Source organism: Salvia miltiorrhiza, chromosome 2 (assembly GCF_028751815.1).
Source record: "Salvia miltiorrhiza cultivar Shanhuang (shh) chromosome 2, IMPLAD_Smil_shh, whole genome shotgun sequence".
Classification (NCBI taxonomy): domain Eukaryota; kingdom Viridiplantae; phylum Streptophyta; class Magnoliopsida; order Lamiales; family Lamiaceae; genus Salvia; species Salvia miltiorrhiza.
Genome location: NC_080388.1, coordinates 21,634,082 through 21,660,048, shown reverse-complemented (window position 1 = coordinate 21,660,048; position 25,967 = coordinate 21,634,082). Strand labels below are relative to the sequence as shown.

Here is a 25,967-nt window from a genome sequence, read left to right as displayed (position 1 = left end):
TTCTCCATCCCCCAGCCTCCTCCTCTTCTCCATTCGCACTGGCGTCTACCTCTTCTGCATCTCTGTATCCACACTTCTCTCAAATCTTCTTACGAGCTTTAGAGACTCGGAGTTGGGTACCTTCTGATCATAGCTTCCATCATTAGCTCTCTCTTTTTGATGTTGCCAAAAAAAGAGAAAGTAGAAGTCAGAGCTTTTATAGAAAAACCTTCTCAGAGTTGGTTCTCTGCATCTTCTCGAAAGACTGAAGTTGGTAAAGCAAAAGGATCACCAGAAGTTCAAGGATAACGGACTAGTAACACCTCGAGTCCATGGAAAACTAGTGCAGAAGAAATAAGCTTAGGAACATGAAGTTGAAGATGAAGTTCAAGGCGCAAACAGGCAAACAGCTGGAGTCCATGGGTGGTATCCATGAGTTTTTTATGTTTTTACTCCTTTTTGTATGTCCTGCTCTGTACCTCAACTGATTTCTCATCAGTTATCTTTTGAAATGAAATGAACTTCTTTTGATCTCAACCTGAAGACAATACCTTTTTGTCCAGACTCTAATTACTTTATTTCAGTTTTGTCTTCGTTTTGTTCTTTTGAACTGATGTGTTTTTCCTTCGAATGCAAGTTAATAGGTTATCTTGTTAAGGAGGAATAGTATTCACTCTGTTTAGCAACTTGTTGTTCTTGTTCAGTCTTGTTTTGTCTCAGAACTGATGTGTGGTTTTGGCATCATCAAAAAGGGAGAAATTGTTGGGAACTTAATGAAATATCCTAATCCTAGTTTTGATGATACCAAAATCAGTAGGTTTAGCTTGTAATAGACTAGAACTGTTCGAACTCAAGTGGTAGAGTTCTTTTCTAGTTTAGTTGTTGTTTTGAAGACTGAAGACTGAAGACTGAAGACTGGAGTTGCCGACTGATGTAACGATGAAAGGTAGAGTCAAATATTGATATTTGACTGAACAGTCCAAGAATCAGTTGCGATTGATTTCTTAATGCGAGCCACGTGGATTCAGAGGACTGATACTAAAGTCAAGTATCAGTTAAATATTCTTCCTCGGACTGAATCTCTAAAGTTAAAAGGAAGCTACGCACTCCCAGAGTACAGCCGCACTAAATGCAGAGATCTCAGGATCGTCCTTTCTCTGCAGAGCCCTTCCTTTTTGGTGATTACCTTTTCAGAGATGTCATATCTCCTGCTTCTCAGTAGCCGTTCTCACCAAACAAGGAACATCGAAGACCATTTCAGCGAACGGATCTATTCAAGACATCTCCTATAAATAGAGCTCGAGGATCACTTCAATCTTCACCGATTCAACTACATAAGCTGAAACGCTGCCGAATTCGTTACTCAGCAATTCAAAGCCATTCCAAAGTTTGAATCGAAGAAGAGAATCACAAAGCCAAAAATCAGTCACTGCTGATTACACACATTCTCTTAGAACTTAGGCAAATATTGTATATCCAAAGCCTAGGTATAACTGATTGCAGAGAACTTGTTCATTGTAATTTAGTTGGCAAGTTTTCGAACCTCCATTCAACTGACCGAATTGAGAGTTTGAGTTGTAAAGGAGTTCAGACCAGTGCTCTGTCTCCGAAGAGATCTTAGTGCCCAGTGCGCGCTAAGAGTGAGAAATCCAACCCAGTGTGTTGGTACTAAAGATAGGATCTTCTGTTGTTTAGGTTTGCTGTGCACCCGTAAGCACAAGCCCAGTGAAGTTGTCAGTGTGATCAACTGACCGTGGATGTAGAAAGTGTTTTCCGAACTACGTAAAAATTCCCTTGTTGTTTATCGCTTTCAGTATTAACTTTCTTATCTGTGAACAAACCTTTCTCAACTGAAAACTGATTAACTGCGAAGAGAAACTTAAACCCTGACAACGTGTTTATCTCACAGGCTATTTCAAAAGAAAAGTTTTTTGCTGCGTATGTTATTAGTCTAACTGGTAAATCTTCGGATAGTCAGTAAGATTCATAACGTTCCTCTGTTTAACAAACTCGACTGAAGCTTTACGTGTATCAGTTAAAGTCTCTGACTTAACTGATAACTCCTTATTGAAGAGTATTCAGTATCAGTCGCCAACCTAAGTTTTACTAAACTCATTTAACTGAAAAGGTTGTGTCAGTTTGTTTTTGATTTAAAATAGTCTATAGGTGTATTTCCTCCCCTCCCCCCATACACTTATTCGAGACCCCAAGGGACCTAACTAACATTAACAATACAATCTCACATTCGCAACGATTGCCAACACGCAACCTCACATATTAAATTAAATACAGATCCATTTCTCAATAACTTGTATTTTCTGTATTAAAATCAAATCAAATTTATTTTTGTTCTCTTAATGTTGACGTGTCTCTTCGTCTTGTTCGTTGTCGTGCCCTAAAATTGGACTTTTACGAACAAAATTAAAATCGAGAAAATTATGTGACTCCGGGGTGGAAGTAAGGAGCGATCGCCGGTCCATAAGGTACAGACATAAGGTCCATAAGTGTTTCGAAGCAGAGTGGTACATGAACGAACCGAAACACACCAGAAAGAGAGGGATTCCAAAAATATGCAATTATGTGACTGCATATTCGAAGGAGAGCTTAAATGATTTGATAGGTGCTACTCATAACAACAAAATGCATCTTCTTTTATGGTGACCACATGGAAGAAAATCCAAGGTTAAGCGTGTTTAGCTTAGAGCAATTCCAAGATGGGTGACCCCCTAGGAAATTTCTAGGGGACCGTGTGAGTAAGGACAAAACACGCTAGAAAGACTCGTGTTGGTCTGTGGGGACAGTCGTCAAGTCTGAAGCCGGGTTGTTACAAATTAGCCTTCGTCGTCGATTGAAAAAAAAAATTGAGACAAATAATCAACAATGATGATGACCTCAATTCAGCCCCATCACCGGCCACAAACAATCAACAATCAAAAAATTTCTATTCAACCAATTGTGATGATCTCGAGGTAGAGTTGGCTGATAAAAGGATTCGACCAATGTCTTATAAGAGCTTAAGTTTTTTCCCAATTTTGTGGAGGATTTAATTTGTTCTCCACGCGTTTTCTTTGCCTTCATTTTTCATGAGAGAGTTCGACGCGACATCAATAGGGTAGCGCCGAAGAAGGTCGACGAGGAGTTGCATCGCCGCCTGGCGGGAGAGATCATGAGAAAGACGGCGAAGAACAAGCAGTGGATCCAATGGTGACGATGTTGAGGATGATCTAGGTGGAGTTTTTATTGCGCTGCAATACGTTTATTGTCCAGGTCCATCTATACCCCATGAAACCCGATTCCATGAAATGATGATGTTGGAAAATTGATTGAAATATCCTATCCTTGGTTTTGATGATCTCAAAACACTTATTTTTTCTTTCTCTAGACTAGAGCTTTTCTGAACTCATGTGTTAAGAGTTCATTTCCTAGTTAGACTGAAGACTGAAGTACCGAAGATTAAAGATCGGAAGTCTGAAGATCTGAAGACTGAAGACCAACTGAATCAAGACGTTGACTCAACTGAAGGACTCTTACTGAAGTATCAGTGTTAGGGATACTGATACACGCCACGTTAGATAAAGCACTGACTGATGCTAAAGTAGAATATCATAAGATACCTCGGACTGATTCCTGATCCGGACTGATTCTTCAGTTTAAGAATGTTTCACTCAGCTCAAACATAGCCACGTAGAAAGTAAGTTGCTGACTACCAGTACAAGTTGCATTTAATGCGGAGATATGCAGAATCGTCCTTTAGAGTGCAAAGTTTCCCATTTCGTGTTGCTTTATTCTGCAACACCATCTCCTATGAAACCAAGAATGGTACCTACTTTCAGTTGAAGGAGACCGAAGACTTAGAACCTGAGCTAGATTCAAATCTGAGTCACAACGGCAAAAAATGAAGAAGGACCTCCTTCAACGGATCTATTCTCCAGAAGCTGCCTATAAATAGAGCTCAAGGATCAACCTCATTCTTCACCAATTCAACGCATAAGTTGAAACTCTGCCAAAATTGCAACTCAGCAATCTCACTGCATTCTATGTTTGAATCGAAGAAGAGAATATCTACTGCTGTAACTATCAGTCTTTACTGATAACATACATTCTTTTAGAACATCTAGGCATATACTCTCCTTATCCAAAGCCTAGAAACTGATTACAGAGAGACCGATCTCTGTAATTCTAATTGGAAATTTGAACCCTTTTCTAAAGAGCAAAAAGTGAGTTTAAGAGAAGTGTTCGAGACAGTTGTCTGAACACTAGGTTGTTTAGCACCCGCAACCTAGACGTGTGGTTAGCACCAGCAAGCTAAGGAAGAGAAGTCCAACAATTGTTGGCACTGAAACGAGTGTTTCAGTTGTAAGGTTTGATGTGCACCCGTAAGCACGAGCTAGGTTTGTTGTGCACCCATAAGCACGAGCTGAATCGATTGTTAGTGTGATCTACTGACCGTATATGTAGGAATCGTTATTCCGAATCACTTAAAAATTCATGTGTTATTTATTGCTTTCAGTATTTCAATTCCTTATCTGCACACAAACTCTTTCACATACTGAAACTGATAACTTAAAGGATATAACTCTAAAACTGGTAATCTGATTCACTAAAGGCTATTTCCTAAATCATTTCCGCTCAAGTGTTATCAATCTAATTGACAAGTCTTTAGACAGACAATAAGATTTCTAACACTTATCTGATTTCAAAAATTGATAAGATCGAAACCCTATCTGAACTTCAGTTTGTAGAACGGTTCCTCAAACTGAAGTTACCCTATTGACTCATTATCAGTATCAGTCTTAACCCATTTTTAAATTGATCTTACTCTCACTAATAACTTCAGTTTCAGTTTAGAAACTGATTTCAGTTTTCAATTTAAAAATAGCCTACTAGTGTCCCCCCTCCATTGGTGTTCAGTACCCCTCCGGAACCCAATAGTGTTGGATTTGTATACTGAAAGCAAGAACGTTTTATGCTTGTATACAATGATTACCGTGATCATTGTATATCTCTTAAGGTTATTCCAATTATATGGTCTTCTGTGATCTACAACACACCATATAATATACTTATATAGAGATAAAGAACATACATATGCAATCATGAACACAATCAGATAGGAGATTAAATAGTGAACACATGAATCATTGTTTACAAGCATAAAACGTTCTTGCCAAAGTGATAGTGTTGTAATAGCTAGTATTTAGACACATTGTATACTAAAAGTTTGCTTTAGTATAAGTGGGAGATTGTTGGATTTGTATACTGAAAGCAAGAACGTTTTATGCTTGTATACAATGATTCCTGTGTTCACTATTTAATCTCCTATCTGATTGTGTTCATGATTGCATATGTATGTTCTTTATCTCTATATTAGTAGATTATATGGTGTGTTGTAGATCACAGAAGACCATATAATTGGAATAACCTTAAGAGATATAAAATGATCACAACCGAGATGACTCTAGGACGAGTCGTTGGTTTAGGCTGCAGTATAATGGTACGTCATAACGTATTGATAGGATCACAGTGAGATGTATTCTTCTATCTGACATAAGTGAAGAATCAAGATCTCGGTGACTTAATAGAATCTTAATACTAATAAGATTTCAAATATATATGTTGATTCGTATATCACTTTGACTTACTATGGGTGAGAGTTATATAGTAACTTGAGTACTCTGTATCTTGGGTGATAGCGGTCAATATATGATATTTGTTTATCTGTATTAGTACCCGTATCCGCTATAGGATAATGACATCCCCTTAAGGAGCTCAATAAGGTTTATTGCGTTAAACCCTACAGGTTGATTAAGTTCAAACGCAATAATAAGTTTTGAGTGGTACTGCTTAAGGATTACAAAGAGATTAATTAATTTAAGCTGTCAGAGCTCTAATTAATTAATTAATGTCAGATATTTTAAATACGGAGATTTAATAAGTCTAAATACAAGCCCCGACTTATCACCGGCAATAAAGGGGTAAGTCAGTATTGATTCTCTAGTGGAATGAATTAATACTTATGAATTAATTATGATCTGGGCTGATCATAGAAATTAATTCATTTGAGGCCCATCTTTATTCCTTGTATCTGGTCCTGGACTGGCCCAAAGTCTCCTGTGCCTTAGCTGGAGAATTCGCCCATCACAGTTCTGGCACCCCAAGGACTGTATTTTGTCTTTAAATACAACTATCTACTCTCAGGAAAAGACACACGCTTTTAGGGTTTTGAGAGAGCAGCACGAGAGGCGCCAACTTGAGAAGGCCGATTCTCTCTTGGGAACTTTCACAGCTCGTTGTCCATCCAACGGTGAAAGCTGAGCGGGATACAGTTCAGAAGGTCAGAGCTAGAGTCTTTCAACTCAATCATCGACAGCCTCTGCATACAATTCTCAAGTAAGTAATTCTAACTCCTGTGTGCAGCACTTAAATTCATAGGAGCATGTTAGGAATTAATCGTTGTATGGTGAATTAAGATATCTAAGAAACGATCTCGTTGGGGCTATAATCCTACAAATAGTTGATTTTTTGGCGGCAGATTCTGGTGAAGAAGGTGGTGGATGAGGCGTTTTTGGCGGTGCTGTCGCAGATCGGAGCGGAGATGGGGATGGGTGTAGACGCCGCAAATGTTTTGGTGTGGTTGTTGTATTATTTGACGACGGCGATTGGCGGCGTGTTTTGGAGAAATGGGAGAAAACATGTGATGCCCTGCTTTTTTAAATACATATTAGATTAAATAGTTGCATTAATTAGAATAGTTCTTTTGCATATTTAATTATTACTTGAGACTATTATATCTAGATAATAATATTTCGGCAAAAACATGTATAAGAGATACATAATTTGCGATTTAATATTCAGTCCTGAATCAAACCTATAAAAATTTATTGGTTTAGCTACGCATTTGAGACTTTGTTTTACCAGTTGATTGATGCAATTAATAATGTTAGAAATTTTAGATTTATAACCAAATTCGTTAATCGTGTTATTTAAATCAAATTACTAGAATTATAACCTGAGCTTATGTGGATAATAGTTTTATTATTTCGCTCTATATGTGTTTAGTATTAAATCGCGAATTAATTCCGACTTTCACGTATTAAATCCCAAGTTTGAGGATTTAATTTATAGAAATACGATGAATATTTAATTAGTAAGAATCATAGATTCATTACAGATCCGCTAATTATACAAAAGAGTTAATTTAATTCATCTTTAAGGGTTTTCCCTTTGGGTTTAGCTTAAAGAGGTTTTAATGAGACTCGACCCTTAGTTTACGCTTGTGCTCTGAGGAGTTTAGGTTCTTTTCTTTTTTTTTTCTTCGGTTGTTTTTAATAAAATTTATATTTTAGCAGTTAATTTACAATCTGGTTAACTAGACTCATGACTTTACCAACACCCTTTACCAAGCCACACTTGCTCCTTATTTTTCCTCCAACATAAATGTTCACACTATTCGATCCATACTCATCTCCCTTGTTTTTATCTAACACAACACAATATACTATTGACCAAATTACACGCAAAAACCAACTCATTTATCTTCAAGTATGGACATACTATGAAAATAAAATGCTTAAGTATATAAAGTAGGGTATTTTTAACCAGATGAGATCATCTGTCCCAGAATATTGTGTGTACCACATGTACCATTTTTAATTTCTTTGTTTTATAAATTATTTTTTATAAAAACTAAAAATTATTATTATATTATAAACTCTAATTAGTATTTATCATTGAAAAATTAAAATTTAAAAAATTATATACCCTAACTTTGAATTAATGAACCCAAATAATCTATTATTAATTCAAATAAATATAAGAAAATAATTATAAACCCTAAATGGATGAGTGAACCATTGTTAATTATCTTTATATTATATAAAAATATATTAAATTAAAATTGAATAAAAAATAATTTAAAAATATAAAAAAATAGAAAATAGTACACGTGGTACACACTATATTTTGGGAGAGACGATCCATTTGATTTTTAACATATAGCTAAAGGTATATGACATTTTTGACTATTGACACCAAAAAACAATAAGCACTAAATACACCGACCGACCAAGACCTTAATTAAACCGGATCTGGAGCGAGAACCGTTTTCTTGGTTCACCAATATCTCAGAACTCATCACCCACTCCGGCGGTGATTCCATCAATTTTCCGGCAATCGGAGTAATATCGTCGCCAGAATAAGCACCTCACACCTATCAACAACTCATTTGTTTCTTCTTCTTCTTCTATGGCCTGTTCCTTTGCTTTTCCGATCAAAAATCATTATAGAAAATTCATAAATTCCTAAGAGTTGAAGAGAAAAATCGATAAGATGTCTTCTCTTATCTCGTCGACGTCTCTCTCTTCCAACGACTGCGGTTCAATCTCTTTCCATTCTCAGCTCAACCCGTTTCCGTTTCTCGGTCTTTCCCTCTCTTCAAGGCCTCACACCTCTCAGCCACCAAACCCCCCGTTGATTCAAAACGGGCTCCGTCAAATCCGAGAAAGAATGGAGTCCGTGAAGAACACGCAAAAAATCACCGAAGCAATGAAGCTGGTGGCTGCGGCCAAGGTACGGAGAGCTCAAGAAGCCGTAATCAACGGCCGCCCCTTCGCCCAATCCCTCGTGGAGATGCTGTATAGCATCAATGAGCAGTGCCAATTGGATGACGTGGAGGTCCCGTTAACGGCCGTTAGGCCCGTCAGGAGAGTTGCCCTAATCGTCGTCACCGGCGAAAGAGGGCTTTGCGGGAGTTTCAACAATGCGATATTGAGGAAGGCTGAGCTGCGGATTGCGGAATTAAGGAATCGCGGATTGGATTGCACATTAATCAGCGTTGGGAAAAAGGGCAATGCCTATTTTAGAAGGAGGGATAATGTGAAAGTGGATAGGTTTGTTGAGGGGGACAGCTTCCCCACAACTAAAGAAGCTCAAGTGATTGCTGATTACGTGTTTTCATTGTTTCTGTGTGAGGAAGTTGATAAAGTGGAGCTTTTGTATACCAAATTCGTTTCGTTGATAAAGTCTGATCCGGTTGTGCATACTCTGCTTCCTCTATCCGGGGAGGGGGAAGCTCAGGATGTGAATGGGAGGAGTGTCGATGCAGGGGATGACGAGTTCTTTAGACTGACTACGAAGGGAGGGAAGTTGGCTGTCGAGAGGGATAATGTGACAGTGAAGAAGAAGGCAATGCTGCCTAATTATCAGTTCGAGCAGGATCCTGCGCAGATTCTTGATGCGCTGATGCCTCTGTATTTGAATAGCCAGATCTTGAGGGCGTTGCAGGAGTCGTTTGCTAGCGAACTGGCTTCTAGGATGAATGCAATGAGTAGTGCAACTGATAACGCGGTGGAGTTGAGGAAGTCCCTTTCAATGAGTTATAATCGCGAGAGGCAGGCGAAGATCACTGGCGACATATTGGAGATTATTGCAGGAGCCGAGTTCCTTAGGAATTCAGACTAATTTGATGGCTAATGGTGTGTTTGGCTCTTCTTAATGTCACCATTATGATTTATTTCATGAATTCGTTCGAGATTCATACTTTAGAGAAGTTATGTACCTTTTGCATCTACTCATTCACTTAAGGTTTTTGGTATACTTTGATAATAATATCCTCAAGTTTTACAGTTTTATTGTTTTGCTGAGGTAGGAACTCTTAAGTAAGTTGGAACCTATATTGTCTATTTCTAGATTGTAAAATCATGTTGGATCATCTGTTTAGATCTTTAGTGAATGTCATTAACAGAGCAGGGGACGAGGGTGATTTGCAAATAATCGCAATGCTACTTGTCGACTTGCCAGCATGCTTCACTCTTGATGGTTGATAAGAAAAATTAGTACTATAACTTAATTATTTAATAAGGTTGTTGTGGATAAGAATCTGAAATGAGATGCAACAATGTGATTCTGAACTAGGCAGTTAATGCCAGGTAAGAAGTGATCTTAATATTATGTAATTTCTTCATGTCATGTTATTTATAGCTTCATGTTCTATACATCTATTTTAGACATTTGGTCGTAAGGTTAAATAGATAAAGATGCTATAGTACTAGATATAACATTGTATCCTTACATTACTTCTTTTGCTGGCCTTTACCTGAGTAATTTTGAAAGGGAGTGTTTATTTTTCATGATTGTAAATGCATAATTGGGTATTTTTATCCTCATTACTAGGATATCTCCAATAACACCCTTTCAGTGAGATATGAATCAGGCGAAAATGAGCTCAAATGATAGAAATTGTCAAGGGCCTTGGGATATTTCAAAGTTCTATTCCATCTTAGTAAACAATGGATTAACCTTACTATTTTTATCTGTTAGGGCTAATCTTCAAAAGTAAACTCCCCCAAAGAAAATTAGAACAAGTGAAAGCTTGAAGCCCTCTTTGCTAATTGCTGCCCAAATCTAATAAAATTATTCTAGAGCGTGGCAATTATATATGCTGTTTTATTTTGTCAATTTAGTACCCAATTGGACTGTTCCACTTCTGTTTCTCATTTAACTCCCAAAGCTATCTATTGAATTTGTTGTGCTGTGTTGTTTACTTGGCCAAGAGCAGTATCCTGCCTATTTCTTTCTCGTCTAATTCAATAACTTTCAACATAGCTTTTCTACCCTTGCAAGTAATACCTGCATGAATAATTGATTATTGTCGATTCATAGTGAAGTATATAGATTTCAAAACAAGTGTGTAAATAGCCCTTTATTGGGGGTGGAGAGTGTGTGCATCAGTGATCACAGAAACAACGATTGATACAATAGCGGAGCTACTGGCTGTGTGAAGTTAAAGGAATGTCTTGAAGATGGAAAGATGGCTAAGATGATAATTCTACAAGTGATTTCACAGATACATTGCACAAAACATGTAGGTAAGTGGGTAATTCAACATTTATTCATACTCTTTTCACAGCTTTTTGCTATCTGATGTTCGTAATAGTATGACTAAGAACTTATGAATGTGTCTGCATGTATAGGCATAAATTCTTGTGCACACGCTTGTATTAGTATGTCTTTATTCCATGATTTATTTTCTGTCCTTGGACATTTATAGACGGTTTCGATGCGGTCTAAACGGGCTGGATGATGGTGTTTTATGAAAGAAACCTTATCGAAACTGAGGGATATCCTGGCTATCTGCTCTGGTGAGTTATGAAAATTAACTTGTTCTGTATTATTCTTTCTTTTATTCTTTTTGTGCTTATGTGATTTACTGTATTATCTTACACTGTTAAAAAATCAAAGGCTTTTCCCTTCTTTGCCTTGGATTAGTTGCCTAGTAGTTGGCCTGACATGATTTCTGTTATAACAAATTAGAAATAAGTTGTACTCATCGTTTCAGTCAAACTCCCGTCGTTGCTTGTCCCGTAAGGTAGAAAAAAGGAGTAGATCCTAATTAGCAGAATAGTCTGAACACAGCATTGTGCATTCTTTGATATTTGATAGAATAATGAAGTAATCTTTGGATAATCGAGTCCATTTGCAGGTTTACATGATGATCAGGTACTTATGAGTGATCTTTGCTTCCTTCAATCAATTCCAATGAGGAAGAAGCCGATGCATCTCCGGGTGCTTTGAACGTGTTTTATTATCGTTGTTCTTGTTAAATATTGTAAGCCAAGGAGACGTATATTTTTCATGATTGATTATATGTATGATTTGAGCATTTTTATCCTCAAGAGTGAAATTTCTCCAATCCCATTTTTTTATGGGATAAGAATCAAGAAAAACTATCTTAAATGATAAAAATAATCAAAGGCCTTGAAATATTCTAAATTTGTGCAATTTATCAAAGTAAACAAAAAATTAATCGTACTATTTTTATCTATTAAGGTTAATTCTTCAAAATAAACGTTCCCTAAAAGAATTGTAAAATAGAATCAAAGAGGGTAATGCGAGGGGGGTCATCGAGACCAAAGCGGCGACCTATAAAACCGACAGTACGAGTCTTCTGAAAACCATCAAGATATGTCTTGTCTCCTTTTATTCCAAGAATATGTTTTTCTCTCTACGTGTGAAATCACACTGAACACACTCTCTCATCTAAATTCACGCTGAATTCTCTCTGTAAAATCATGTTAGACTTTCTCTTTCAGTGAAATTATCACAGGTTTTTGTTTGTAAAATAAACCCATAACAACATTTTTTTTTTTCGTATTCAAGCCACATCTCTCTCTTTTTTCCATGTAGATTCCACTTCACTCAAAAATTAACATCAATGGATTCTCAAGTTTCTAATTTGTTTTTCGTCTTCTACGAATGTGAGTGTGTGTGTATATATGGAGGAAGTGGAGCTGTACAAGTGGTGGGGGTCGGGGTAGTGGGTGTGAGCACGTGGTATAGACTTTGAAAGACTGTGTAGCTTCCATTTTTACCATACTAGGATATTATTATTACTCCCTCCGTCCCATTATTTATAGGACAATTTCCATTTTGGGTTGTCCCAACATACATGGAACATTTCTATTTTAGGCAAAAATAAGGGATAAGTTAAGCCTTAATTAATTGACTAATTATATCTTAATAATACACTAATGGGGGCGAAAATTCTGGAATTGAAACCAACCCTAATTTCATTCCATTTTTTCAGCCATTCACATCCGCCGCTCTCTCTATCTCTAATCCCAACTCCTCTGTCTCGAAACTTCTCCTCTCTCCCTCTTCGAATCGCCTAGGGTTTGTAACTCCGGCGTTGAATCTGCACTCGTCTCTTGCCCATCGATTCGCCATAGCCCGATGATGTAGATCTGAGGGAGCAATCATCCGCTCTCTCTCTGTCTCTAATCCTAACTCCTCTCTCTCGAAACATCTCATCTCTCCCTCTTCGAACCTAGCCTAGGGTTTGTAAGTCTCTTTGAATCTGCACTCGATTCGCGAAAAAGACGAAGAGTTATGTCGAGACACTATGGAGATGCGCACGATTTGGAGTGGATGATTGCTTTGGAAGTGTGGATCGAATGCAAGGTGATTGAAGATAAGTGCAGAGAACATTTTCGCCGGGATCTAGCCCTAGAAGGTAAATCGCCTAACTCCAGCGCTGAATCTGTGCCCTATTCGACGGACTTGTCCGATGCTTACCCTGATTCGTTCTTCTTTTGTGAGGAAAATTGGGAGCATCGAAACATGAGCGATGCTGTTGAATCTATGAGATTGATCATGTGAGACCCCATTCAGCACCATGAAGTGAGGAATGTCGAAATAATTGTGAGATCAAAGCTTCTATACACCCCCATAAAAAACACCCTATAAATAAATTTAAAATAATTAAATTCATATTAATGGGTTACAGAGAATTACATCTAAAGAACTTATATTAAATCAACACACCTTACTTAAAGTCTCTAGCCCATTTGTCATACTGTAAGGGAGTATTATTATTAGGGAAAAGGTGCAGATCCTCCCTTCAAGTGGTAGCCCTTATAGCGTATAGATCTCCTTACTCACTGTGTGTGCAACTAAACCCCCGAACTAAAAAAACGATTCAATTAAGCCTCTTTGACCAAACGGCATTATCCCACCGTTAGTCAACCATTTTTTTTAATTAAATTGTGGGCCCACATTGCTTCTAACCCTAAACCCTGGAACCACCATGAACGCCACCACTGGCTCCACTGACGCATCCAACGCCTCCTCGCTCACCCGGCTTTCGTCGCTCACCCTGGAATACTGCCATCTCTGGATCCAAGGCCAAGGTAAGGTGGTGCAGCAGCCACACGCGCTTCGCCATCTCCGCGAATGGAGCGGAGAACATCGTCTCCGGCAGCTCGCCGAATCTCACCAAATTCCTCTGATTCAGATCGCTGAAGAACGACTCCTCCATCTTCGGAATGAACCACCCGCAGATATTTCTCAAGGAAAAATGCTGCGAATTTTGATTTAGGCTTCCAAGCTAGGTAATCCGCCGGCCTCACGGATTTGAGCTCCGTGAATCTGTCGCAGAACACGCGGTGGCGATTCTCCTTCTTCGGCGAGGACGACACGTTTTCATCGGAGAAATAGGGGCGATCGAAGCGAAGAACTGGAACGCGAAGCAAATGTGACTCCGCTTCCAATACGAGACGCCAGGTTGGATCGAAGCCACGGCGGCGTCCAAATCCCAATCCTCCGACTCCATCTCGTGGACGAGCAACCGAACGTAGCTCTGAACCGACTTCACCGCATGCCGAAGCAGCGCGACGAAATGGATCGGCCTCAGCCTTGACAGCTCCGCGCCATCGGGAAACGTCAATTGTCCTCCGCTCGAGTTGAGCCTTTTGTCGAGCAGCTTGCAGTCGCCATTGATCTCCACCAACTTCTCCTTCAAAAACATGATCTCTGATTCCTTGAGCATCACCTGAGAATTGAGCTTTTTACTCGTGATCTCGTACGTCTTCACGAGACTGCTCTGCTCCTGAGCTTCCGCCACGAGCAGCGCCTTCGCCGGAGAGGATTCATGGAGCTCCTTCTTCAAGTAGGTGCTTCTCTAATGTGGGCCCCACATTAAATTAAAAAAAAAATGATTGACTAACGGTGGGATAATGCTGTTTGGTCAGAGGGGCTTAATTAAGCCGTTTTTTTTAGTTCGGGGGTTTAGTTGCACACACAGTGAGTAAGGTGGGTTATACGCTATAAGGGCTACCACTTGAAGGGTGTATTTGCACCTTTTCCGTTTTATTAATACAGTTATTTGAATTTTTCATAAATTATGACTATAATTTCTTCATAATTTACAAAATTAGCCATCCAAATCAATTTGAAATCAATTTCAAATTGAGAACTCTCTTTTTAATATAGTATAGATAGATAATAGCATGAGATATTCATATACCAAAAACAGGGCTACTACTCTAAGCCTCAAATTTTATACTAGAGTTATCTCCTAAGCTGCTAAAATTGAATAATGGTGAAAAAAGACAACAAATATATTGACAGTTATATCATTCGTTCAAAGTTTCAAGAAAACAAATGAACGGATTAAATGAGGGGTCACAACTAGGGTTGAATGAGGGGGAATGGGAGAAAGAGGAGGAGTTGCGTTATTTTAAATACGTGGATTTTCATTCATTTTTCCTTTTTCATTTTAATTCCGCATGTCTTCCATGTTAGTGCTTGGCAGGAACACATCAAATACAGATAGTCGGATAATTTTTATAGGCCACAAATAAGAAAAAAAAAAATGAAACAATCGATATTACTTATTTTGTAATTATGCTTAGGATGAGATATTTTTTAGAAAACTCTCAAATGATGGGTCAAAAACTAATATTTCCCCTAAATCTATTCATAAAACTAATTGTTCGAAATTGGACGTCCACAAAATCCACAAACCTTCAAGAATAGTTCCATGAACCACGTTAGAGATGGTACTTGCACAATAAGCTGCCCAACATTTAGACCACACTTTTCGTGAACGGAGTAATAAACATAGAAGAATTAAGGCTCAACCGTAATGATGATGAAGAAATGCAGGTTAAAGTGTTAGAATGCAAAATAGTTACACACTTATCATGAAAGTTGTATGTAGTGGCTCAAAAATCCCATCAACACTTAAGCTTTGCTTCTAACTCTACTGTGTTGCTACAATGATCCATCTCCTTACCTAAAATGGGAACACGACGTCTATTGCAGCATCTCTCTCTATATATATTGCATGTACATAGTGAGAATGTAAGACATCAAACTTGCTGTATTGACACAGATCAGACCTCGAGTACCTCGGCCCGTTGTCCTGGGATAGGATAAACACGGTGCATCATGACATTGCCAAAGCTGCATTCCGTTGATGATTCTCAACCTTGGATTCTCTGTCACGTGCAGCTCAGTGATTCCAGATGACGACTACACATCAGAAAACGGCATCCCACAGAGCAGTCTCGCCTTCTCCACATCTTCGGTGGACCTCCTTAATCCTATCAGCAGAATTGCAAATTCCACTGCAGCTCCAGTCAAATGAAGCAACACAGATGTTGCCAGCCTGGGCCTTCCACTCGCAATCTGCAACATGTTTTGATATAATCACATTACTTCTTATGTAGTTCAAGCCACAGATTTTTTTGTCACATTCCTACATATTTCAGATTTTTCAATGCATTTTTCATTTTCTTATTTGGAAGTGAAGATATTTTTAAGATTAAAAAATAACATAATATATTGGAGGCACACTGCTAAATCCGGAGGCATGGTGCATCGGCCCTAATTAAATCCTAATTGTGATTAATAACCATAATTAAGAATTAATAAACCCTAATTGGGGATTAATAAACCATCATAGGGGATTTGTGAACCCTAATTGGGATGGATGCACCATACATCCGGTTGTGAACAAGTTTTTGCCAATATATTTTCACGATCCTAAAACTATACATCATATTTCAATCTTTGGATTCACGTTATAACTAAATCATATTTGGACCCACATATCAATAAAGAGCGCGATTAAAATATACATACCAGGTGGTGTTCCACAACATAATCGTCGGTCATCAATGTGCTCCACATCCAATCCAATGAACCAAGATCCTAACGAGACATCTTCATTTGTGTACTTGTGCAATACATGCCTACCAAAATGACTATATGGTATAGATATTCTTATTGAGAAAGGTGAAGAGAACAAGAAAAGCTAACTTACCTGTTTGTTGATATATAAGTTGCTAAATCCCTTGAAATAGCATATAATTGCCCTGTCGCGTGACGGAAATACTTGTTTCCTTGCTCACCAAATTTCCAATATTCAGGTTCATAATATCTTGCTCCCCTGACAACAAAATGCCAAATATAAGCAAGTAACCAACTCTAACTGAATGTGTAACATATCTATGTAAATTGTTACAGCTAATAACTTCCATGCCTACTTACTTTTGAGCGAGGACAGGCCCAGATTTCATGCATCCGATATAAACCCTTGGTTTCGAACGATGCCTGGCAAGAGTTGCTCCAAGTGTTGCTGCAGATTCATTCCATAAACACAAGAAGACAACATTGTGAAGTTTGCATTACAATATACTTTTTTACAGGCATTTCAAAGTACGTAAAAAGCCTCTCGCAATTCCTTTCCTTTCCTTTAATGTGGTAAAAAAAATGATAAACATGGAAAGAAGAAAGCTTGCCAAGCTAGTTACTAATAAATACTAAACTAGGTCTAATTACAAGAATGTCATCAAGAAACACAGAGTGTTCATAAACACGGGATACATCATGATTATATGTGAACATAGATGTGCTTGGTAAGGCATTTTGTGGAAATTCAGAAGCCACGGGCTCAGGCCTAAAATGGATAATAGTACCAATATCCAGTTTGTGCTATTAAGAGGGTGTTTGGCTGAGCTCATGAGCTCTTTAAAACAGCTTATAAGCTCTAAAAATAAGTTTTAAGAGCTTATAAGCTCCCCAAAAAATAAGAGCATCTACCCCAACTTATTTTCTCATTATCTTATAAGCAATAGTTATTTTACAAAAATAAATCAATTATGATTTTTCATTTTCATCATAAATCATTCTAATTTCACCTCTCTTCGATTTTCTCTCTAACAAAGATTTTTACTCTCTAACTAAAAATTCTCTCTAGCTTATAAGCTCAATTATCCAAACACTTTGATAACTTATAAGCTCTTAAGAAACTACATCTTATAAGCTCTTTAAGATAAGTTTAGCCAAACACCCTCTAAATCAGTTCTGTAGGTGGTATGATAGATATGATTGCAAATCTATGCGGATATCCTTGGAGACAAAATAAAAAAGACGATGAGCGTTAAAGTGAAGGACAACATAGGTGAACTCCACCAAACACGGGAGAAACGGTGAAATGGGGGCGACAGGTATCATGTGTTTTAAATAAGAGATTGGCAATAAATGAAGCTCATTAAATAGGGGCCAACAAAGTGAGTGGTTATTCACCATAGGGAACATGCCGTATTACATAAGATGACGGCAACATTGCCAAGATAAATAGATAGGCCTTCTTTATTTGAGGAGAGGGTTGTGTGGTCCCTATCTATCTCAATGGGGAAATATTAGGAATATCATTTCCTTAATAGTTAAACAGGGAACAAATCGTTGGTATATAAGAAAGAATTTGCATATTCATTACACAAATACTCTTGTGCAACCGGTTGCACCGTGCAATTGGTATCCAGAATGACACTACTTCATTCGGGAAATGACACTTGAATATTTCCGAATGACACTACTTCAACATGCAAATGACACTTGAAGATCTTCAAGTGTCATTCGTATGTTGAAGAAGTGTCATTCAAAAACCAGTTGCACGAGAGAGTGCCTCTATTCATTATAATGAGGCATTTTGGAGAAATCCAAAAGCAAAACCACGCAGGCTGGCCAAATAGCAAATAGGAACAATATCATACCAATGTGAAGTTAGTGCATCAGCTCTAACAAACACGAAGATATATCTTTCAGTAGAACTAAACAAGGAAAGTTTTTGGTTTGCCTATGTTTGAATTTAGATCATCATCAACTTTCGCATAAAAAAGTTCAGCATTCCAAAGTGCAAGAGCACTGGTAACACAGGTCTTAGTATACACTGAAAAGAGAATGAAAGTTGCAGCTTACCTATGTTTACATGTACATCATCATCAACTTTCACGTAAAAGTCGGCATCCCAAAGCGTGAGAGCAGTGATAAAATAGGTCTTTGTCTTGGCTGATAGTTCAAGGTAGCCCTCTACATGTTCCTGCACATATTTTTCTAGCAAGTAAGCTATCAGTTAGGACCAACATTATGGTGTCAAGTATTTGAAGCATTATTTACGACGGGTCTGAAATGAACCAATGTGTCTATGGTACTTGAAGACATTAAGTATGAATAGAAAAAAGGCAAATACCAGTCTCAGAAAATCTCCATGTTTCTTATCTTCGGCTTCAATGGCTCTATCAAGAATACCACCTGATGTTGCACTGGTCACCGAAGGATCAAATGAAAATGAAGGCAACATATAGTCAATTTAAGTTGCACACACATGAGATGAAACTATGAACACTATTATAGTCTGAAGGGTGAGCATTCGCTCGGTTCGACTAAACAGAACCGAAATCCTAAAACTGAACTAACCGAAGTTTTAAAAATGGCCATCCAAACTGACCAAACTTTCTCTCAAACTGAACTAAACTCTTCGGTTTCGGTTCGGTTTTCAGTAAAGCGAACTTTATGATGTATTCTCATTTTATATCAAAATTTATTATCCAAAATTGCGAAAAAAATCAAAATAAATTCAAGATCAATCAAAGAAATATATTAGCCTTTAGCATTCGTCACGGTTAGAATTTAAAAAGTAACAAAAATATATTTAATATATACTGCCTCCATCCCGGAATAGTTTGCACACCAAGCACAGGTTTTAATAAATGTTAAGTGAGTGTGCCGTGACGTACCGAAATAGCAAAAAGTGCATTTTTGGTTCCAACCGAAATTTTGTATCCAGGAACCAAACCTAGTAAACTTCGGCACCTATAAATAAAAACTGAACTGAACAAAATATGGCTAAAAACGTATAGAACCAACCAAAATTCAACGGCTCAGTTCGGTTATTCAGTTTTGGTTCAGTTTTGCTCATCCCTAAGATTTATAGAATATTTAGACATGTGTTCGACCTGTGACCAATCACAAATCGGATGACAATGCCCTTTTCTTCCTCAAGCTTTCTGCGTTTATCACCTAAATTGCACAATGAAAAGGAATAACTTCACCGAGCCAAGACAATTAAGAGAAGTTTGAAAAATAATTACATAATGAAAGAAATCTAACTATAAAAACCTTGTAGCATCCATGTAGCGCGCAATGAATCTCTTCTTCTTCGACTGCTAAAAGCAGTGTTAATGCCAACTACCATAAAGTATTTTCTCTTTTTGGCTAACCCGGGATTCTTCAGCTCTTGAGATAAGGGAGAACTGCCGAGTAAGGAATCCTGGAGGGTCCTCGTGGCAGCTAACTCCATCTCCAAATCCGAAATTGTTCTATCCAGAGCCCTGCAGTTTGTTTATGCCCATGAGGGATGCAATATATGTCACTTATGAGCTATATAAAGCATGCCGTAGGACTGGAAGAACTTACTCTGTATCATGAGGTGTCTTAGAAACTTTCGCAAAAAAATCCCTGGACTCGCTTTTTCCATCCTTCTGACAAAATGAAAATAGTTTCTTTAACCCATGATCAAGTTTTCTTCGCACATTAAGGGAAAGACACAACCATATTGTGCTTGTAGCACTAATACTTGGTCTAATGTTTCCTTTCGACTGAATGGTAAGAATGAAAAGTACTCACAACTTTTGTATCACAACCATCTGAAACTAAGCTAGGCTTTTCATCCGGAACCCCAGTAGACTGAGATAAGTCTTCAGCTTCTGGCACTGCCGACATTCTATTGAAAATAAACTCAAAACAATTAGAAATGAAGAAAATAGAGAAAGAGATTGCATTATGGGAGAAACTTCTGTCAGTTTAATGTTAGGCAAATGTTATTTACAAGTACAATCAGGAGATACTAGAGAAATTCCCTGATCTTTTAAAAGTGAGGTATACGATCCAAAGTGAGGTCACTCAAGTCAATAAAACAACATGGTTAAATGTTGGTTAGCTTAACTTTTAGAACGAGAACATCGCAAATCTAATAAGAAAACTCAACACACAGCTGAATGACAGTGCAAACCTAGTTAAAGTGCAAAAGTAAAAGCAGTAGCTTAATTTCCTCACACTCCAAAGAATACAAAAAGAAAAGGCAAGTACAAGATCTCTAAATGATCTAACATTGTGAATTCTGTAGGACTATAGTTATATCTATTCCTAAGTTCATGATAACATAATAATCTAGGGTTCATTCCCATTCATGCAGCATGTTGAGAATCAAGAATGTATTCTTTCATAAAAGTATTAAGGTCACAATATATCTATTAGTGATTATTGTGATATTGCCAATTGAATTTAAGGTGCCCTCTTTTCGAGATATTCATGAATCTCATCTATATAAGTAGGTGCCCACTGTAAATTCTAAATCTAGAGAAATAACATAATTGCTAATATAACCCTCCAGACATTCATCCATGGTTGCAAACCACATGGCCGAGCCACTTCTTCTTTCTCTCTTCAATTCTACCACGAAGCTCAAAATTCAACACTTGCACAGTTAGGATAGCATCATAATATCACATTTTCACTTTAGCACATGCCATCATTACACATCTCATTTGAAAATCCAAGATGATCACATACATTACAATGGAGAGGAATTCACTCAGCATGCTGAAAGCCTAGTTAGTTACTGTTAAGAGTTCGAATCTCGTTAATGCCTTCTATAATCAACAATTTCCCCAAACAAAATTAGCAGCCAAATCGTATCCATTACAATACAACTAGCATTGTTTTATAATAATAATAATAATAGTTTTAGACATACTAGAACCAAATAAAAAATCGGAAGAGCCGACCTGTCGGTGAAGAGCATCCCAGCACAAAAGCATCCAATGCAGAGAAAAAGTGTGAGCTTTCTTGAAACGCCTTTCTTCGAAGATGACTCGCTCCCTCTGCTCTTGAGAGACATTTTGTTTATTTTCCAATTAATCCTAATTTACTTAATCGAAGCACAGATTCATCTCCAATCCTAAGAACCCAGCTAGCTCAATATTTTCACTTGGCAGAAATCCAAAATTACGAAGAGAATTTAGCAATGTCAACGCTCTCTTTGTCGAACCGGCGTGGAGGGATCAGAAAACCATAAGCTTTTTCAAGCCAAAAAAATTCCAAGAAATGTAGTGATATTTATAATATAGTACTAGTAGTATTTAAGAAAAGGGTTGTTGAATTTGAGTGGTGAGTTTCAACGAGAGAGGGAATTGAAATGGAAAAAAGGAAGAGGAAAGAGAGATGTTGGAGTTGTGAAGCAGTGAATTTGAGGGGAGTACTGCAAGTCTACATTTCACTTTTTCTTTCTCTGTTTATTTTTTGTGTTTTCTTTCTTCATTTTGTCATTTTTTAATTTTATAAGTTGTTTGGACTTGTAAGTCTCAACTCCCAAGTTCAACTATTTATTACAAAATCATAACATCAATAACCTACTTCCAACTACAGTTAGTTGATTTCTCGGTGAAGCGTCACTGACATTCTTAGCTTTGATTTGGATTCAATTTTGCTTGTTATTTATTTCACCCAAAAATTACAAATTTGTGTAAAAAATATCACCCAAAAATTACAAATGTGTAAAAAATATTAATTCCACCTTCACAAATTTTGGGTGAAATTCCCTTCGTTTCATTAAGCTTGAGCTTGTCCAATTTTTTTGACACAATTATTAAGAATAGTATAACAGTGTAGTAAAAGTGTGTAAATGTGTGAAGCTATATAGTTTATAATGTAAAATTATTACCAAATATAGAAACAAAAAAAATAAAAATAGAATAAGATTAATGGGACGGAGAAAGTAATATTTCACCTGCCGCCGGCGATCGTACCTCCTCCAGTTACTGAAGTCCTGCTCCGCCCCTCTCCAGTCAGGTAAGTCAGGGATAAGTTGTATAATGTGAACTATATATATATATATTCCCTATATATATATATATATATCCTTTATATGAATCTCAAATATATATAATCTACCACAAATGTTGGACAAGATAAGTTGTATATAATCTCTTTTTTACTGCCAAAAACATCAAGAGCTCAAAATGGTTGTATAATTCTTCATCCCCTTTTTGATTAATGGTTGTATAAATTGGGGGGATTGAGCAGCATTGCGGCTTGGGCTGCCGTTTTTGCCGAGTTTTCTAGCGTAGACGGGCTCCGTCGACGACATGATTCGAGGAGTGAACTATGCTTCTGCTGGTGCTGGGATAATCCTTTCCAGTGGCTCTGAATTGGTAAAGAAAATTTGTCATCTGCAATTTCTGTGACCATATTTTTGTTGCTTATATTTATGTTTATATTTTTGTTGCTTATATTCATGTTTATGCTAATTTTTCCTGCATTATGCAGGGGCAACATATATCTCTCACTCAGCGGATCCAGCAGATGATGGACACATTTCAGCAATTCATTATCACCATAAGAGAGGTTGCAGCAAAATATCTTATTTCGAACTCCATGTTCTACATTTCAATTAGGAGCAATGACTACATACACTACTATCTCCTAAATGAGTCCAAAGTGCAATCCATGTACCTGCCTTGGAGTTTCAATTAATTTTGAAACTAAGCTAATTGACAAGGTAAGTGATTTGGAGAAATTATTTATGCAACACATTTTCTTTATAGAAGTGAAAAATAACACTACAATTAATCTTCTAATTATATTTTTCCAATGGGTTTCTCTGTGAGTGATGATTTTGAGATGAAGTTGGTGATGATTTTGAGATGAAGTTGATTGATATGAAGGTAATAAATATAGATCATCTTAAATTCTATCACTTGCATTTCTAGAGAACGTTATTTTGAAAGGATATCTGAGTACAACGATGAGCTCAAGTATAGTTCATAGGCAAAGAGAAGTTGAGATAGTAATATCCACAATTTAGTGGATAAGCGCCCAAAGAAGTTAGATAGAGGCCTATGCAGATACAAGACTCAATTTTTTTACTTATTTCATCATCAGCAATTCATCTGTTTTTTTCGTGTAAATTGGTGTGTGAACACCAAAAATTCAAGAACATCAACCCATCAACATTTTCCTGGCATAATCATTAACATATATCAAGTATTGTGAGATACCAAAAGCCAGGGCTCTATACATCTGATATTAGTAAAATAAGTATCTCATATATTTTTTTTCAGTTTACGCATAATCTGTGGGTATCTAGATTGAGCTTTTTCTTCTTTTTTACTTTTCGGTGGTTAATTTTAATAATAATTTGTTTCATTGTTGGAAATTATTAGATGGGGGAAGGAGTCGGGTTTTTTCTTTAACATGAGATACTTTGAGGATGCAGTGACTAATGGAGAATGAGATGAAGTGGATAAGTATTTGTCAGGTTTTACGAAGGTTGATGACAACCATTTTGTTCTGAATTACTTTCTTCAAGAGTTGGTGTTTTCTATTGATATTTCAGAAAAAGGAAAGGTAAAAACTTGTGGGCATCTCAATATACGGTGCAGATCACTGCCTCAAGGTACCGCTTTCCCTTTGCTTTTTCGATTAATTAGACGGAATCGGCTACATTTCTCTGTTTGGGTTTCGTTATTGAAAAATTGAAATCTACACATATTATTAGGGTTATTTTCTCCCTTTCCACTTTGCGTCGATTCAAATTCCAGATTTTTATTAATGAAGACGCCCATGTTTGTTGTTTTTCATTGTTTCTATAATAATGCGAAGGAAGCAAGTGTGGGTTGAGTATGAGAGGTTTTTGTTTAATGGAATTATTGCTGCTAGAGCTTCAGCTTCAATTGTTGCTGCAGAGCCCACAAACTCAAAGGCAAACATTTATTTTTTCTTTTTCTTTTTCTTTTGGATGGTTAATGATAATGCTGTGATTTTGGCAATTGATCTTTTTATTTTTAATTTTATTTTTTAATGGTAGAAGGATGATAGATTGCTTTCTCTGATTTAGTTTTGGAGGAATTGCCATTTAAACCAAAGGGATATAATTATTGGATGTAGCAAGATAAGAAAATACATTATGTAATGGAAGGAGAGGGGCTGCCCATTATTCTTATTCATGGGTTAGGGGCTTCTGCATTTCATTGGAGGTTGGCCTCTCATCCTTACTGAAAATATTTAATCTTAATTAAGCTGTATTTGTATTACAGTTGAATTGAAGGTAAAGCATGGTTTAGCTAGATTAGTGGAGTTCTATTCAAATTTAGACTATCATGGTAATTTTATCTTTTCCTATTTCGATATTTATAGTGAACATTAATAGCTTGGATGTTGCTTTATTAGGTCCAAGCTTCTTTCACAATGCATTTGACTGTAAAATATTTTAATTGTTGGTTTAAGTTCTAATCATTAGTTTGCTCTTCTTTACTTTGCTCCTCCACAAGGTGTTCTACTCCTCTTTACTTTCTAATTTGTTGCAAAAATTATTATTAGACATACACATTGAATCAAGTTCCTTTACCTCAAAATGAGTTTAATATTAGTTTAGCATGAATACAAGCTAAGTAAATCATAGGAATGTCATTCATACACAATACTTGTACAATGTACTTGGAATGTTAGTGCAATACTATTGATTATGTGTTGGAACTTATACTTGTATAGATGATGTTGGAGTAATATGTGTGACAAAATTGAATGTTACAATTACACGCTGCTACTAGGACTAATACTAATATTTTGGTTTGTCAGGATGTCTTTGTTGGCATGAAGTTCATGCAGATTGGAGGATGGACCTTGGCTAGAGCAAGAATGGAGGAAGGAAGAATCCACAATCCATCCCCACAAATTAGATATTACTGTATTCCCTTCACCATATATCATATTTGTTGTTTTTTCATGTGTTTTGCTAGGAATGTTAGTTTTAAAATTTTATTAAATTTTATTGATTTGGTGTTTTGTAGTATTGATGTATTGCAAATATAGTTGTATGAAAGTCTATAACAGGTTGTCGATAACAAGATATTTTGAAATAAAAAAAATATTTTTCTGGCTCCATAAATCGTTTTACCCCGTGTTACTGCGCCACGCCCTTGGATTTTCATAATTTTGAGTTGTAATTGTGATAGCGGGTGACTGGGATCTCAAGGGTAGCGCGTTGGTGGATACCCGACGGGTGGTGTGTATCCGCGTGTCACGGGTATGGGTGGCAAATAGTAATGTATAAGATGTTGAAATTTTTTCTAAAACTAAAATTCGATGCAGTTTCGTGGTGATTTATTTGTTGGGTGGTTTATTGGGTGGTTTATTGCATTTGTTGGGTGGTTGATTGCAGGATGTCGACGTCGAAAAGCAGCTGCGCTCCTACCTCTCAAGCCACGACGGGTATCCGACGAGTAGTGGGTGGCGGGTATTCGACGGGTAACGGGTGGCGGGTATCCGCGGATTGTGGGTATGGGTGACAAATAGTAGAGACTGAC

At 37.2% G+C, this 25,967-nt stretch overlaps 2 protein-coding genes, 1 long non-coding RNA gene and 1 pseudogene across 10 annotated transcripts; 2 read left to right on the top strand and 2 right to left on the bottom strand.

Moving 5' to 3' along the window:
* Window positions 1-8,015: 8,015 nt before the first annotated feature.
* On the top strand, window positions 8,016-11,643 carry LOC131011560 (ATP synthase gamma chain 2, chloroplastic-like). 8 transcript variants are annotated; one of them, XR_009097020.1, is made up of 4 exons: window positions 8,016-9,452; window positions 10,708-10,840; window positions 11,027-11,117; window positions 11,459-11,643. XR_009097020.1 is itself a non-coding variant. In XM_057939330.1 (2 exons), the coding sequence occupies exon 1, from the start codon at window positions 8,308-8,310 to the stop codon at window positions 9,436-9,438; it is 1,131 nt and encodes a 376-aa protein (XP_057795313.1). In that variant the 5' UTR covers window positions 8,016-8,307; the 3' UTR covers window positions 9,439-9,452; window positions 10,708-11,643. The 8 variants fall into 8 exon arrangements, 1 of the variants encoding a protein (XP_057795313.1); XR_009097021.1 differs by having other exon boundaries at window positions 11,448-11,643; XR_009097015.1 differs by having other exon boundaries at window positions 10,708-10,844.
* A 1,722-nt stretch (window positions 11,644-13,365) lies between these two features.
* On the bottom strand, window positions 13,366-15,297 carry LOC131008129 (protein GRAVITROPIC IN THE LIGHT 1-like; annotated as a pseudogene).
* Window positions 15,298-15,401: 104 nt separating this feature from the next.
* LOC131011559 (probable beta-1,3-galactosyltransferase 2) lies at window positions 15,402-22,036 on the bottom strand. The gene is made up of 11 exons (XM_057939329.1): window positions 21,390-22,036; window positions 20,230-20,326; window positions 20,020-20,084; window positions 19,723-19,934; window positions 19,560-19,623; window positions 18,794-18,866; window positions 18,523-18,643; window positions 16,810-16,897; window positions 16,583-16,708; window positions 16,402-16,511; window positions 15,402-15,945 (listed from the first exon to the last, which is right to left on the bottom strand). Exons 1-11 carry the CDS (start codon window positions 21,500-21,502, stop codon window positions 15,797-15,799), a joined length of 1,218 nt encoding a protein of 405 aa, XP_057795312.1. The 5' UTR covers window positions 21,503-22,036; the 3' UTR covers window positions 15,402-15,796.
* A 485-nt stretch (window positions 22,037-22,521) lies between these two features.
* LOC131011558 (uncharacterized) lies at window positions 22,522-25,549 on the top strand. The gene is made up of 3 exons (XR_009097014.1): window positions 22,522-22,814; window positions 22,930-24,638; window positions 25,240-25,549. It is a non-coding gene; the product is annotated as an uncharacterized LOC131011558 (long non-coding RNA).
* Window positions 25,550-25,967: the final 418 nt, after the last annotated feature.